The sequence below is a fragment of the Xenopus laevis genome, chromosome 8S (assembly GCF_017654675.1).
Source record: "Xenopus laevis strain J_2021 chromosome 8S, Xenopus_laevis_v10.1, whole genome shotgun sequence".
Taxonomy (NCBI): domain Eukaryota; kingdom Metazoa; phylum Chordata; class Amphibia; order Anura; family Pipidae; genus Xenopus; species Xenopus laevis.
Genome location: NC_054386.1, coordinates 101107584 through 101122984, shown reverse-complemented (window position 1 = coordinate 101122984; position 15401 = coordinate 101107584). Strand labels below are relative to the sequence as shown.

The 15401-nt window shown below is 48.1% G+C and overlaps 2 protein-coding genes across 5 annotated transcripts in view; one reads left to right on the top strand and one right to left on the bottom strand.

Annotated features, from left to right (window-relative positions):
• Nucleotides 1-12074, bottom strand: tmem79.S (transmembrane protein 79 S homeolog). 4 transcript variants are annotated; one of them, XM_018233534.2, is made up of 5 exons: nt 12056-12074; nt 8245-8336; nt 3434-4691; nt 2862-3075; nt 1-1260 (listed from the first exon to the last, which is right to left on the bottom strand). In XM_018233534.2, exons 3-5 carry the CDS (start codon nt 4590-4592, stop codon nt 1068-1070), a joined length of 1566 nt encoding a protein of 521 aa, XP_018089023.1. In that variant the 5' UTR covers nt 4593-4691; nt 8245-8336; nt 12056-12074; the 3' UTR covers nt 1-1067. The 4 variants fall into 4 exon arrangements, with proteins under 4 accessions (XP_018089023.1, XP_018089022.1, XP_018089024.1 ...); XM_018233533.2 differs by having other exon boundaries at nt 8245-8339; nt 12056-12071; XM_018233535.1 differs by lacking the exon at nt 12056-12074 and adding an exon at nt 8614-8778 and having other exon boundaries at nt 8245-8339.
• The window catches only part of LOC108700391 (protein SMG5-like), a 25477-nt gene continuing 22140 nt past the window's right edge, over nt 12065-15401 (top strand). Inside the window, exon 1 of the mRNA XM_041574533.1 lies at nt 12065-12329. Coding sequence (XP_041430467.1) covers nt 12265-12329 — 65 coding nt within the window. The 5' untranslated portion in view covers nt 12065-12264. The remainder of the gene's footprint in view (nt 12330-15401) is intronic.

Sequence of the window (15401 nt, the reverse complement as noted above, 5' to 3'; positions counted from 1 at the left end):
TCAAAATTCAAACCACCAATTTTTTGTTTATTTGAATATAAATATTGAACTGTCGATCTTTTATCAACACAACATGGCAGTTTAGTCAACAACAAACAGTTGCTATAAATACCTTATGTATAATTAACGTAAGAAGTTGCGGAGCAAGTAGTACGACAACTCCAAATTGTTCATCATGCCTATATCATGATATAACAGAAACTACTGTTCTATAATTAAACTCTTTGCCATTCAAGAATTTCCTCTTGGGATAAAACATAGGCCTCTTTGCTGTCAAATGGAACTTCCCCCTGGTACCTAACCTGGTGCAGAGCTCTAAATCTTTTTTGTGCTGCTCTCTTTCCCATCGTCAGTCAGGGCAAGAAACTTGGACTCAGAAATGAGAGAGATGGAAAAGGCTTCTCATTGTAACTGATATCTATGGGCAAGTAATATAAAACAGCTCCACAGATCAAGAGTTCACTGTACTTAGTAACTGCTTCATACTGCCCATCCCTGAATATAAAAGTAAGGGGAGCCCAACAGCAGAAACTCAGTACTGGGTAAGTACGACTGGGGTACTTAATCAAGCTAATGTAAATAGGCAGAGGATTATGCGTTTCCTAGGTCCTTAAGGGTGAAGACACACAGAGCTACTGGTAGCAGCTACTTGTCACGGCTACAAATTAGAGAATAGTGATAATTGGCTTTGCTAAGACACTGCGTGTGTTTTAGCAGAAGCCATCCTTGTCTATGGCATGGGTATTTTTAGGCATTGTGTATGCACAACAAGTAGCAGCTCCGTGTTTTTACCCTTATGGACCTCCAAAAGCTCCATCTAATCTTAGTTCAGTGACCACTGTTGTGTTTTGTGGTCTCGTGCTCATTAACCAACCAATCAGAAAACATATTTAAAACAAGCGTGTAACATTAGTTCCGAAAGAGAGGAGTAAGAAACATCCACAATGCACCTGAACCCTCCCTATGTTTCTAAACGTTTGTCCTAAAGGGGAATGAAAAACTGGAGTGGTGACCTGAGGCTGCTCCATTTCTTCTTTGTTTCAGTTTCCTCTGAGGGCCCCACGCCTTTAGCCCAAAGCGTCTGCTTTTGACTTTGAATCCTCCTTACGGGGTAAACCCAAATAAATCATCCTCTCCGGATCCACAAGAAACATGAAGCAGAGGTTACAAGCCAGCATGGATACCAAAGGTAGGAAGGCAAGACCGTAGCCAAATCCACGGAATGATCGGCCAACTGCAAAGGACAGCCAGTAGATCAGCCTGGAAAGAGATATAACAAAAAGATCTCAGTGTCTGAATCTATGGTGTATCATAGGTATCTGCAGTCTGAGAGTCAGAGGGCAGAACTGAGCTTCAATGGGTGGTGTGGAGGGAAGGTAGAAGCAGGAGGCTTATCATCATCATCATTTATTTATATAGCGCTGTCAAGATACGCAGTGCTTTACTTATGAGGGAGAGGTACAGTTATTCTAATGCAAGTGGTATGGAAACATTGGTAAGTTAGTTAGAGGAGGGACTAGAAGCTGAGAACAGTGTGGAAAGCACTGGGAATTCTGAGCTGTCAAGTTGTGGAGAAACATGGAGGGACCAAAAGAAGAAGAACATGATTGAAAAATTAAAAAATTATATAGAGACATACAAAATGGGTAGAAAGACTGATGAAGGCAAAGGGAAATCAGTGAACGAATGTGAAAACAGATGGATTAAAACAATACATGGAGAACATACAGTAGACCACAGGGCATGATAACAGGTAAGGAAATTATGGAGAAAGGGGTAGAAGGACTGATGAAGATGAAGAGAAGTCAGTGAAGGAAGTATTGGAGGAATACATGGAAAAATATAAGACATAGGGTGATGAAAGTTGAATTACAGATGAAATATGGGTTGTAAGAAAACTGCTGAAGGAGAAGGGAGAGTGATGGAAGAATTACAGAAATATAAAGGTAAATATAAGGCAGAGGCACTGATGGCTACAAAAGAAGATGGTACACCAAAAGATAAAAGGACTGCAAGGAAAAACATGACACAAAATAAAATTATGTTTAAACGATTGCTGGAATACAAGCAGAAACTTGAAATGCAGTAGGACTGACGATGGAAATGAGAGGTACACTGGGTAAGAAGACAGGCAAAAGTTTACAGGAATGCAAGGAGAAGCAAGACGTGTACAGGGACTGATTATGGAGAAGAGAGAGGGGTTGCGTAGGAACTTAGTACTTAGAGAGGCCGATGATGGAGGAGAGAGATGGATGGTTTACAAAAATTGGATGTAGAGAGGCTTCTGGTGGAGAAGAAAGATGGATGGGGTAGAAACTAAGGATGTAGAGAGCCTGATGATGTAGAAAAGAGATTGACTGGTCAGAAACTTGGGATGTAGAGAGGCTCTGATGGAGAAGAAAGATGGATGGGGTAGAAACTTGGGATGTAGATAGGCTGATGATGGAGAAGAGAGTTGGATGGGTTAAAATGTGGGATGTAGAGAGAGAGATGGATGGGGTAAAAACTATGGGTGGAGAGACTGATGATAGAGAAGAGAGTAGGCTGAGGATAGATTTGTGGGACATAGAAAGGCTGATGGAGGAGGTGTATATGAATGGTATAAATTAGCAGACAGAAAGGAAGCTGGATGAGGACCTTAGGAGAAGAATATGGATCATCTGGAATACCATACAGGAACACAAGGAGAGAGATAAGTAGCATTGAAACTTTTTTTCACTTAATTAAAAATGTAAATAAGTAATTATAGTTCAAATAAAGGGAAATGTCTCTGATATGCCCAGTAATAAGAATGACACTTGCCACTGTTTCCACATACAGTCAATTCCTATAACAGCCCATCCCCCGTGCATCAGACTTACTGGGATAGTGCAAAGAGGCAGGTGAGGAGAGGGATGAGCTTCAGGTAGTTCTGAGGCATGTAAGTCACCAGCACACACAAGTTAAAGAAATACAAAACAAACAGGAATGTGCTCTGCTTGACAAACCGCTGGTGAATGGTCACCTCCCGCACTTTGGGTTTAAAGGGGTCAAAGGAAGAGGCACAGAGCCGCGAGATCCCATGGATTATTACACCTGCGGAAAAATAGGGGAAAAATGTTTTCTACAGCATCACAAATTGTTTCACTAAGTGTGCAATTAACCTAATTACTTTTGTGTAGACAATAGTAATCAAAGTAGCTTTGCATTTCCGAGAATAATATTAACCTGGGATTCAAAGGTCTCTCTTGTTTCTTGAATGGGTGTCCCTAGCAACGAGCCAGCAGTTTACAAGGTTGGAGAGAAAGAAATAACACAATGTGTGAAACAAACAACAGCAGTACTGAGATCTATATAGTCTAGTACCCTTGGGTGTGGTCTCTACAGGTGGATATTTCTACTGCTGCTCTTAGCTTTTATATATACAGTATATATAACAAGGTATGGTTCTTACCAAGGATGGTGGGGAATGAGGCAAATGCCGCACACCGTAAGGTGTAAACAAGCCTGGTGGTGATATCTGGCATCAGCGGGGCATCAAAGGGCAGGAATGTGTAAGATAAACATAGGAAGGCTGGGAACACAAAAAGGGAGAGCAAGAAGGAGCCCACGACCTTGAGATAGTTTCTATCACACTGGCAGATTTGAGGCCCTCCTTGCATGGATTCCACATCTACTGATCTTGAACGATGAGAACGGAGTAGGGGTTCCACCTCTGCTTCTCTTTTATCAGAGTCCAAATGTTCACACATTTCAAGCTGCACTTTTTTGTGGCTACTTCCAGAAAAGCTTTCTTGCCTCTCATGTTGGATAAAAAAGGCAGGGATAACCTTTTGAGACTCGCAGTCCTCCTCTCCGGTTAGGTCTTCTGCCTCTCTCTTCTCAGCTTGATCTTCACAGGGCTCAAACAGTCCGGCATTGCTTAATCTTGTGATGTGGTCTGGTGGTTTGCTATAATCAGGGTAGGGCAGGGTAACTTGTGCATCTTCATATCTAGGGCCATAGTCATCCTCCTCTAATAAGACTAAGCTCCGGGACCTCTCAGAGCCACTTCTGCTCTTAACTAAGTTGGAGTCTAGTGACAAACTGTCTGCACACAGCAAATCCCCACCATCTTCCCCACCCTCCTCTACATGAGGTTCTTCTACACTTTCATTAAGGTTCAAATAGTTCTCCACACACTCTTTACACAGGCAAGTTGGGACACTGTGCTTTCGGCATTGTAAAGGCAGACCTGTGGTAATAGGAGAACTTTGATCTTTGCTCTCTGGTAAATCCATGGCTATGTCTTTGTCATTATTGAGACTTCCACTGTCCAATGATCGATCACAACTTTGGTCTTCTGAAGCACCATTTTGGAGAAGGGTTGTAGAAATGTCTACTTCACAAAACCCAACACTTTTTAACTTCTTCCGTTCTGGGCTGTCCTGTGGATCAAGGGTGGGCTTCCGATCAACATCCTCTCCATGATCAAGTGGCCTGTTGGATTTGATAGGCCTCGCTTGATCTACATTCATATTGGGTTGTGCCGTCACTTTTGGTAACTCCGCAGATTCACTTACAACTCCATTGTCCACATCTCTCTGCTTTTCAGGCGCTTCTGGAGCAACCATTGGACTTCTGTCGACAAATGCGATTTTTCCTTGTCTGGTTTAAGCTGAAGGTAGAGAAGGAGAACTCATTGTCTCATGTTCTGCCTCTTCCCATCGCACCTGGCAGTGAAACAAACAGAACAAGGGTTACCTTGTGTTAACAGAGGAAACAGGAGACAACAGTAGACTGAAGGAATTTGTTTTTGGATAAAATCCATGGCAGATCCAAGGAACTCGAGCCTTGTACAGACTGAAACCCTTGACTTTTTCAAGCAAGCAAAGGAATGCAAGTGAAGATAAGAGGCGTCTACTCCACCCTGTGTGGTTGCACCTCTATACTGAATGCTTTGATCACTCGGCTTGGGGCGGTTACACAGACCTAGTGCGGTTTCAGTTCTGCTGCTCCTTTTTTCTCCTATAAATGCTAAGTAAGGTATATTGTCATTAATAAATAATGTGGTCATCTGTGTGCTTATACATATCCTATTATATACAACTGCTGCAATTTAGGAGGGATCTCCAGGGCTATGTAGGTCAACATCCGCTACTATCTAAGACACACATCTGTAAAATAATGGCCTCTCGTGTCCAGACTTATTTCTCCACACCTCTTCAAAGCACCTCAATTACTGTATAAAAGCTGTTATATAAGCTCACTGTTCTCAAATTCATAATCTGCGAGTATTCCTGGGAATCCCCTTTACACCTATTGCCCAGTTTAGCAAGATGTTAGAAACAAAACTCAACTACATCATGTTCAGCCTTTCATCTTTGATTCGTGATCTCTACCATCTCTGCTGACAGGCAGTTGTATGTAACTACTTCCTACCTTTCTAAAATAGGGCCTCACTGTGCTGGTCTCCTTTTAGTCTTGAGGACAGAGTTCTTGGCTCCTGCTCTGCTGGGTAGTCTGAGGGCACAATTATGCCTCCTGCTAGCGGCTTTTTGTGGTTAAATGAAATCAAGCACAGGGTTTTGTTCCATGGCTATAATATTTCCATGAAGCAGAACTTCTAAATATTATCCCGCCCCCCTCCCTTGCTGATTTCAGGGCACAACCTTCTATTCTTATATCCTTCTTCCTTCCTGTATCTGGCAGAAAATTACCCACCACCCCCATACTCCTCCTTACTAGCTGAGTTCCAAGTGTTCATATCAGGAGTAACGCTGCTCCACGGCTGAGTGCTTTCTACTATAGCTGCTGCCTACACAAGTGACTTTGGCTTATGTATTAATGTGGACACATTCTGTCCTGTAACCCACAGCAACCAGCCTGCAGCTACTGGTATTGTGTGGTTAAAATAAAATACTGTTAAAGGACAAGGCTTCACATTCCCTGGGGGGATCTCTATTTTAGAGACTGCACAGGTTTCCCCCGGGGGTTAGTTATACTGAATTATTTTGGTAATGGGGTCGCAGAACTCTGAAGGTGGCCATACACTATTAGATCAGCACGTTTTAACCAATATGCCCAAAAAAAGCAGGTCGATATCAGGTTAATCCGATCTTTCGGCAATAAGCCAAACGATCGGGTTACAACGAAGGGAATAGGTGCATTAACTAGCCGATGCGGTCCTCGATCACACCAAAAGAAGAAAAATCAAACCTCCCAAATCTCTCCAAATATCGATCAGGAAGACCCGTTGGAACGCCCCCTACATGGGCAGATAAGCTGCCGAATCGGTCTAAAGGACCCATATCCGTAGCTTTAATCTACCCGTGTATGGCCACCTTCACACGCAGGAGTTGCACTATGCATGGGATTGGTAGGTTGGTAGGTGGGAAGTAGATGTTCATGATGTAGATCCAATTAGGTTGGTCCAATCTTATCCATGTGCCTTAGCTTTTATTCTGCCACCAGAGTGTTCAGCTAAAGGTGGCCATACACGGGCAATTTAAGATGGCGATTCAGGTCCTTTAAACTGATTCTGCTTGAGTAAGTGGCCCTCTGACTGGCCTCCCCGATCGATATATGCCCAAAAATCGCCCAGATCTCGATCAGACACGTTTGATTCCTCTGTCAGATTGAGGACCGCATTGGCTCATTGATGTGGTCCTCGTTTCGACTTTTAGTATCCCCTTTATATTGCGATCTTGGGAGACAAGCGAATCCTACAGTGTATGGCCACCTTAATTTTCTTTCGGATCAGGAACCACCTTGATGTTGTCCTCACTCTGACTTTTCTTATCCTCTTCATTGTAATGTAATCTTGTGAAACGAGTGAATCCTACATTGTATGGCCACCTTAAGTCGCTCCTACTTTTCGTTTCACCTTCATTGCAATGCAATCTTCCAAAACGAAAAATCCTATAGTGTATGGCCACCTATGGGCTGAAACCCTTATCTAGTGTGTCCAACCAGCCTAAAGCGTTGCTGTTTCAGCTCTACAAAAACAGGGATGACGGCAGCGGTGTGACTTGTTATACAGATGAACATGGGGACAGGAATGTACTAATGACACTCAGGGATGATGAATTAGATAGTCTTCTGCTTATAACCAATACATTACACACGGACACTAAAGGTGCCCATACATGGAGAGATCCGCTCGTTTGGCGATGTTGCCAAACGAGTGGATCTCCCTCCGATATGCCCACCTTGAGGTGGGCAATATCGGCTGATCCGATCGTGGGCCCTAGGGCCCAATGATCGGATCCTAACGATGCCCAAATGGGCGGTCGATCGCGGACCGGCATCAACGAATAGATGCCGGCCGCGATCCGACAGGATTTTCTGTCCCATCCGATCGAGATCTGGCCGACTTTCGGCCAGATCTCGATCGGTGAAGCCCGTCATGGGGCCCCATACACGGGCCAATAAGCTGCCGACACGGTCTGTCGGCAGCTTTTATCGGCCCGTGTATGGCCACCTTTAGAGGAGCAGGAATATCCCTATGCACAATAAGATTTACTCATATGGGATTGGCTGGACTTTCCTATATCAGATAAAAGAACAAAAGCCCCTCTGGGGGCCTGGAACCCACTTTTTGGACTAATATTCAAAATAGGCCCTGGGAACCAGAATCTAGAGATTGCCAGGCAAGAGAAGGGGCTATAAAACTAGGGCAGTGTGTATAATAAGGCAAGATGATATCAGGGGGAGAGGGAGGTAACTGTGATATACAAGCCGAAATGCTGCCTTGTCCTATGTGCCAGTGTGTATAGTAAGGCATGTGTCTGATTAACGGCTGTTACTGTAGGGAACTTTGTATGTGGCATCAGGAGACAGGGGTACAACTGTGTGTATAGTAAAGCAAGATGGTATAATGAGAACAGGATTAACTATGAAGCAATGTATATAGAAGAGCATGTTAACCATGAGACAGTGTGTATAGTAAGTCAAGTTGGTATCAAAGAAGGGGCTGTAATTGCCAGTTGGTGTGTATAGTAGTGTGAGAGGGTCAGTAAGACGGCATACTGTTGGTAAATGCTGGGAGTTGTAGTTTAAACAAAATGAAATAACAAGCCGAGTATTTGGCCCTGGCCACCCCTACACAAACGGTAATAAATAAACAAGGGAAAAGGCTAAAGTGCAGTTGCGAGTTGTACAGACCCTGCTGTTTATCCTACGTCTGACCGTAACCTCCAGCAGCGGAAATGGTGATACAGGGAATTCCTTCAGGGATCCACACTACACACTCAAGGTAGAAGAACGAGTCTTCTATTTACTTACCAGATCCTGGGGCTTCATATCTCCCTAGTGGGGGCCCGAGTCCATGGTGGGACTGACCTGCTTCCACCTCCCACTCTGTCCTGTGTATTTACCTGCTGAGAGAGAGAGATCAAACAGGTTAAACCTGCACCAGAGGGAGGGGCTTGTTCTCAGTTACACATTAAACCACACCCACTGAGATATCCACAACAGGCTGAAACAGAGTCATTTGATCACAGCAGTTATGGGATACTTTACCTTGGGACCTGGTGCTTTCTAGATAAGGGATCACTCTGTAATGCAGAGCAGCTATTAAATAACATGTAAACAAATAAAAACCCCAGTGGGATCGCGTTGCCACCAACATGGGCAGATAACTAACAAACAAACCTCGGACTTCTGCTACATTGCTTCAAGAGTGAGAACCAGACAAGAGGAAGGAATAAACAGTTTTTAAAATGGATCCTAGTGTGTCCACGTTAGATTGCAAGCTCTGCTGATTCAGGGGCTGATTTGTGAAGCTGAAGGTTTCATATTCACCCGTATGAACCCTGCTGGGCATGAAACTGCTCTGTCCTGTGACTCAGAAAATCCATGACTCTTGTTTGGGTTGGGCTCGGGTATAAAGGAGATGTATACAAGGAAACTGTGACTCTTCCTATTCATATGCATTGTGTTCAGCTGCGGGGGAGGGACATGACTCTGCCCCCCTTTTCTGCCTGTCACCAGCACATGGGGTTTCTCATGGATCCTTATGGGAAGCACCGAGGGGTGTGCCATGAGCTGCTGCCTGAATCCAGAAACTGGCACAAACAACTAAACAAGGAGCAACAGGCATCGCCATGATTCAGAGAAGGATCTTACAGCAAGCAGCATGGCAGCTTCCAAGTTATAAAAATACAACTTGTGTAGATAAGGCTCCCTCTAATAATGTTTGTGTAGTTCATTAGCATACACAAGTCAATGGGGGGCCGGGCAATGGCACATGCAGCACCCACTGGCAGGACCCTGACCTTGCAGAACACAATCGGCCTTATCTTTCTCTGGGTGTGTCCCTGTCCTGTGACAATAGGCAATCACGGGGCAACTAAGTGCTTTCCAATGGGGAATAGGAAATAACACAATGGCAAGTTAAACTGAGGATACACAAGGTGTTTGGAGAGCGGCTGAGATTGCACCTAGAGGCCCATATTTATCTGATGGCTGCCCCCAAGCACTCTTCTCCTGGCCCCCGAGCACTCTTCTCCTGGCCCCCGAGCACTCTTCTCCTGGCCCCCGAGCACTCTTCTCCTGGCCCCCGAGCACTCTTCTCCTGGCCCCAGAGCACTCTTCTCCTGGCCCCCGAGCACTCTTCTCCTGGCCCCCGAGCACTCTTCTCCTGGCCCCCAAGCACTCTTCTCCTGGCCCCCGAGCACTCTTCTCCTGGCCCCCGAGCACTCTTCTCCTGGCCCCGAGCACTCTTCTCCTGGCCCCGAGCACTCTTCTTTTGGCCTCCGGGCACTCTTCTCCTAGCCTCCGAGCACTCTTCTCCTGGCCCCCGAGCACTCTTCTCCTGGCCCCCGAGAACTCTTCTCCTGGCCCCCGAGCACTCTTCTCCTGGCGCTGAGCACTCTTCTCCTGGCTCCCAAGCACTCTTCTCCTGGCCCCAGAGCACTCTTCTCCTGGCCCCAGAGCACTCTTCTCCTGGCTCCCAAGCACTCTTCTCCTGGCTCCCAGAGCACTCTTCTCCTGGCTCCCAAGCACTCTTCTCCTGGCCCCAGAGCACTCTTCTCCTGGCTCCCAAGCACTCTTCTCCTGGCCCCAGAGCACTCTTCTCCTGGCTCCCAAGCACTCTTCTCCTGGCTCCCAAGCACTCTTCTCCTGGCTCCCAAGCACTCTTCTCCTGGCCCCAGAGCAATCTTCTCCTGGCTCCCAAGCACTCTTCTCCTGGCCCCAGAGCACTCTTCTCCTGGCTCCCAAGCACTCTTCTCCTGGCCCCAGAGCACTCTTCTCCTGGCTCCCAAGCACTCTTCTCCTGGCCCCATAGCAATCTTCTCCTGGCTCCCAAGCACTCTTCTCCTGGCCCCAGAGCACTCTTCTCCTGGCCCCAGAGCACTCTTCTCCTGGCCCCAGAGCCTCATCTCCTGGCCCTAGAGCACTCTTCTCCTGGCCCCAGAGCACTCTTCTCCTGGCCCCAGAGCCTCATCTCCTGGCCCTAGAGCACTCTTCTCCTGGCCCCCGAGCACTCTTCTCCTGGCCCCAGAGCAATCTTCTCCTGGCCCCAGAGCACTCTTCTCCTGGCCCTAGAGCACTCTTCTCCTGGCCCCCGAGCACTCTTCTCCTGGCCCCAGAGCACTCTTCTCCTGGCCCCAGAGCACTCTTCTCCTGGCCCCAGAGCAATCTTCTCCTGGCTCCCAAGCACTCTTCTCCTGGCCCCAGAGCACTCTTCTCCTGGCTCCCAAGCACTCTTCTCCTGGCTCCCAGAGCAATCTTCTCCTGGCTCCCAAGCACTCTTCTCCTGGCCCCAGAGCACTCTTCTCCTGGCCCCAGAGCACTCTTCTCCTGGCTCCCAAGCACTCTTCTCCTGGCCCCAGAGCACTCTTCTCCTGGCTCCCAAGCACTCTTCTCCTGGCCCCAGAGCACTCTTCTCCTGGCTCCCAAGCACTCTTCTCCTGGCCCAGCACACAATACAATGATAAGCACTGGGAGTCCATGCTAGGAGTATTCTATGGATTAATGCCCTGTAAGGAATTCTGGCTGCAGAGGTTACAGGGTGATGGTCCACCCCACTGTGCACCACCTGAACTGTGTGTTCCTCAGGCTGTGAGTATCACTGGCACATCTGGTGATTCCTGCCCATTACTCAGAGACTGGATTCCAGGCCTGTAGGACCTGGTTTAAGACTTCTGCAGAGGGCCCCATGGCACAAGACGAGAGGCCCCACGAGGAAGTTATATTGTATAACAGACCTTTATGTGTTGCAGGTGGACTGGCAGCTGTGGGCAGTAGTGATGAGTGGGGCGGGCCAATACCCGCGGGTCAGATCAAACCTTGCTGGTTGCGGGCGATTCGGTTGAGCTCTTCTGTTTGCCATAGACACTCGCTGTTTGGGTCTCGTACTTGTAAAGCCAGGGCCTATTTTAAACCCCAGTCCAGGCCTGGAGGTGGGTCCACCCTGTGGGTTTCAGGACATAATGAAATCCATCTCAGCAGCTTCATGGTATTTGGCCCCTCACCCAGTACCAAGTCACGTCGTAGTCAAGTCTCTGTAAGGCTACAAATGTATTGTTATTGCTACTTGTTATTCCTCTTTCTATTCAGGCCTCTTATTCATATTCCAGTCTCTTATTCAAATCAGTGCATGGTTGCTAGGGCAATCTGGACCCTAGCAACCAGACTGCTGAAATTACAAACTGGAGAGCTGCTGAATAAAAAGCTAAATAAGTCAAAAACCACAAATAATAAAACCCAATAGCAAATGGTCTCAGAATATCCCTGTGTATAACATACAGTAGAACCGCCATTTTACAGGGGACCAGAAAAAAAGATGTAAAATGAGGGAAATGTAATGTGTATAATATATAAACAAGAGATGCCTCAGTCACAGGCCCTGCATTCATTACTAACAGGAGAGGGTGTTGTACTGAGAGAGCCGTAAAGCAACACCGAGGTGCTGTGTTTGTTTTATTCTGACAGGAATCACTGCAGACAGTCACACACCACCCAGCCATAAACGAGGTAAAGGCGCCCAGCGTGTATATAAACGTACAGCAAATCCAGTCAGACTTTGCAAGGATTTCCCGCCGAATCCCCTGTCATATTTCCCTTCCAGAGTCACCGACTCCGCACGCACCTGTCACAGCAAACTCCGCCTCCACGCCGCGTCCCGCCCCAACCTCGAACGCCTCGCCTTCACTTTTAGCCACGCCCACTACCATCGTGCGCGTCAGCCACTGCAGGTACCGCTTGCTCTCGTTGCGCGCGCATTAGGCCCCGCTGCTCTCGCGAGATTTGGCGTCTGACAGACATGGCGGACTCGGCGAGTCTGTGGTGACGGAAACCATGAGCCAGGGAGCCGCCGAGAGCGAGCCCGAGGCCAAGGTGTTGCACACCAAAAGGCAGTACCGGTAAGTGAGGGTTATAGGGGCTGCTGTGTGTGAATAGTTTGGGAAGGAGAGGGAATGACGGAGGAGCACATACAGACGTGTCTCTGGGGATGATGGGACTTGTAGTTCCTCCACAGTTAATTGTACCAGGCTGGATTGGCTTTTGCTGGTATTGGAGAAGGAAGTCACTTTCATGGTATCAGGTTGCATTGGATTTGGAGGTACTGGGGTAGGAAGGTTTTGGGGAGTACTGGGGATTAAAGGGGCTGTTCTCTTTCCCATGGTCAGACAGGAACCTCCCCCTGGGTAAGTGAATCCAATCTCCCCCAGTACTTACCCAGGTACAGAGCTCTGATTCTCTGTACTTCCTGGGCTGTTCTCTTTCCCATGGTCAGACAGGAACCTCCCCCTGGGTAAGTGAATCCAATCTCCCCCAGTACTTACCCAGGTACAGAGCTCTGATTCTCTGTACTTCCTGGGCTGTTCTCTTTCCCCATGGTCAGACAGGAACCTCCCCCTGGGTAAGTGATCCAATCTCCCCCAGTACTTACCCAGGTACACAGCTCTGATTCTCTGTACTTCCTGGGCTGTTCTCTTTCCCATGGTCAGACAGGAACCTCCCCCTGGGTAAGTGAATCTAATCTCCCCCAGTACTTACCCAGGTACAGAGCTCTGATTCTCTGTACTTCCTGCTCCTGGGCTGTTCTCTTTCCCATGGTCAGACAGGAACCTCCCCCTGGGTAAGTGAATCCAATCTCCCCCAGTACTTACCCAGGTACAGAGCTCTGATTCTCTGTACTTCCTGCTCCTGGGCTGTTCTCTTTCCCATGGTCAGACAGGAACCTCCCCTGGGTAAGTGAATCCAATCTCCCCCAGTACTTACCCAGGTACAGAGCTCTGATTCTCTGTACTTCCTGCTCCTGGGCTGTTCTCTTTCCCATGGTCAGACAGGAACCTCCCCCTGGGTAAGTGAATCCAATCTCCCCCAGTACTTACCCAGGTACAGAGCTCTGATTCTCTGTACTTCCTGCTCCTGGGCTGTTCTCTTCCCATGGTCCAGACAGGAACCTCCCCCTGGGTAAGTGAATCCAATCTCCCCCAGTACTTACCCAGGTACAGAGCTCTGATTCTCTGTATTTCCTGCTCCTGGGCTGCTCTCTTTCCCATGGTCAGACAGGAACCTCCCCCTGGGTAAGTGAATCCAATCTCCCCCAGTACTTACCCAGGTACAGAGCTCTGATTCTCTGTACTTCCTGTCCTGGGCTGTTCTCTTTCCCATGGTCAGACAGGAACCTCCCCCTGGGTAAGTGAATCCAATCTCCCCCAGTACTTACCCAGGTACAGAGCTCTGATTCTCTGTACTTCCTGCTCCTGGGCTGTTCTCTTTCCCATGGTCAGACAGGAACCTCCCCCTGGGTAAGTGAATCCAATCTCCCCCAGTACTTACCCAGGTACAGAGCTCTGATTCTCTGTATTTCCTGCTCCTGGGCTGCTCTCTTTCCCATGGTCAGACAGGAACCTCCCCCTGGGTAAGTGAATCCAATCTCCCCCAGTACTTACCCAGGTACAGAGCTCTGATTCTCTGTACTTCCTGGGCTGTTCTCTTTCCCATGGTCAGACAGGAACCTCCCCCTGGGTAAGTGAATCTAATCTCCCCCAGTACTTACCCAGGTACAGAGCTCTGATTCTCTGTACTTCCTGCTCCTGGGCTGTTCTCTTTCCCATGGTCAGACAGGAACCTCCCCCTGGGTAAGTGAATCCAATCTCCCCCAGTACTTACCCAGGTACAGAGCTCTGATTCTCTGTACTTCCTGCTCCTGGGCTGTTCTCTTTCCCATGGTCAGACAGGAACCTCCCCCTGGGTAAGTGAATCCAATCTCCCCCAGTACTTACCCAGGTACAGAGCTCTGATTCTCTGTACTTCCTGCTCCTGGGCTGTTCTCTTTCCCATGGTCAGACAGGAACCTCCCCCTGGGTAAGTGAATCCAATCTCCCCCAGTACTTACCCAGGTACAGAGCTCTGATTCTCTGTATTTCCTGCTCCTGGGCTGCTCTCTTTCCCATGGTCAGACAGGAACCTCCCCCTGGGTAAGTGAATCCAATCTCCCCCAGTACTTACCCAGGTACAGAGCTCTGATTCTCTGTACTTCCTGCTCCTGGGCTGCTCTCTTTCCCATGGTCAGACAGGAACCTCCCCCTGGGTAAGTGAATCCAATCTCCCCCAGTACTTACCCAGGTACAGAGCTCTGATTCTCTGTACTTCCTGCTCCTGGGCTGTTCTCTTTCCCATGGTCAGACAGGAACCTCCCCTGGGTAAGTGAATCCAATCTCCCCCAGTACTTACCCAGGTACACAGCTCTGATTCTCTGTACTTCCTGGGCTGTTCTCTTTCCCATGGTCAGACAGGAACCTCCCCCTGGGTAAGTGAATCTAATCTCCCCCAGTACTTACCCAGGTACAGAGCTCTGATTCTCTGTACTTCCTGCTCCTGGGCTGTTCTCTTTCCCATGGTCAGACAGGAACCTCCCCCTGGGTAAGTGAATCCAATCTCCCCCAGTACTTACCCAGGTACAGAGCTCTGATTCTCTGTACTTCCTGCTCCTGGGCTGTTCTCTTTCCCATGGTCAGACAGGAACCTCCCCCTGGGTAAGTGAATCCAATCTCCCCCAGTACTTACCCAGGTACAGAGCTCTGATTCTCTGTACTTTCCTGCTCCTGGGCTGTTCTCTTTCCCATGGTCAGACAGGAACCTCCCCTGGGTAAGTGAATCCAATCTCCCCCAGTACTTACCCAGGTACAGAGCTCTGATTCTCTGTACTTCCTGCTCCTGGGCTGTTCTCTTTCCCATGGTCAGACAGGAACCTCCCCCTGGGTAAGTGAATCCAATCTCCCCCAGTACTTACCCAGGTACAGAGCTCTGATTCTCTGTATTTCCTGCTCCTGGGCTGCTCTCTTTCCCATGGTCAGACAGGAACCTCCCCCTGGGTAAGTGAATCCAATCTCCCCCAGTACTTACCCAGGTACAGAGCTCTGATTCTCTGTACTTCCTGGGCTGTTCTCTTTCCCATGGTCAGACAGGAACCTCCCCCTGGG

Bases quoted from the DNA above. Each gene is read 5' to 3' on its own strand.
- tmem79.S (XM_018233534.2), bottom strand. From the start codon at position 4,592: ATGGTTGCTCCAGAAGCGCCTGAAAAGCAGAGAGATGTGGACAATGGA. The intron at 3,076-3,433 runs GTAAGAACCATA...ATTTTTCCGCAG, and splicing joins CTCATTCCCCACCATCCTTG to GTGTAATAATCCATGGGATC. The intron at 1,261-2,861 runs GTAAGTCTGATG...ATCTCTTTCCAG, and splicing joins TGCCTCTTTGCACTATCCCA to GCTGATCTACTGGCTGTCCT.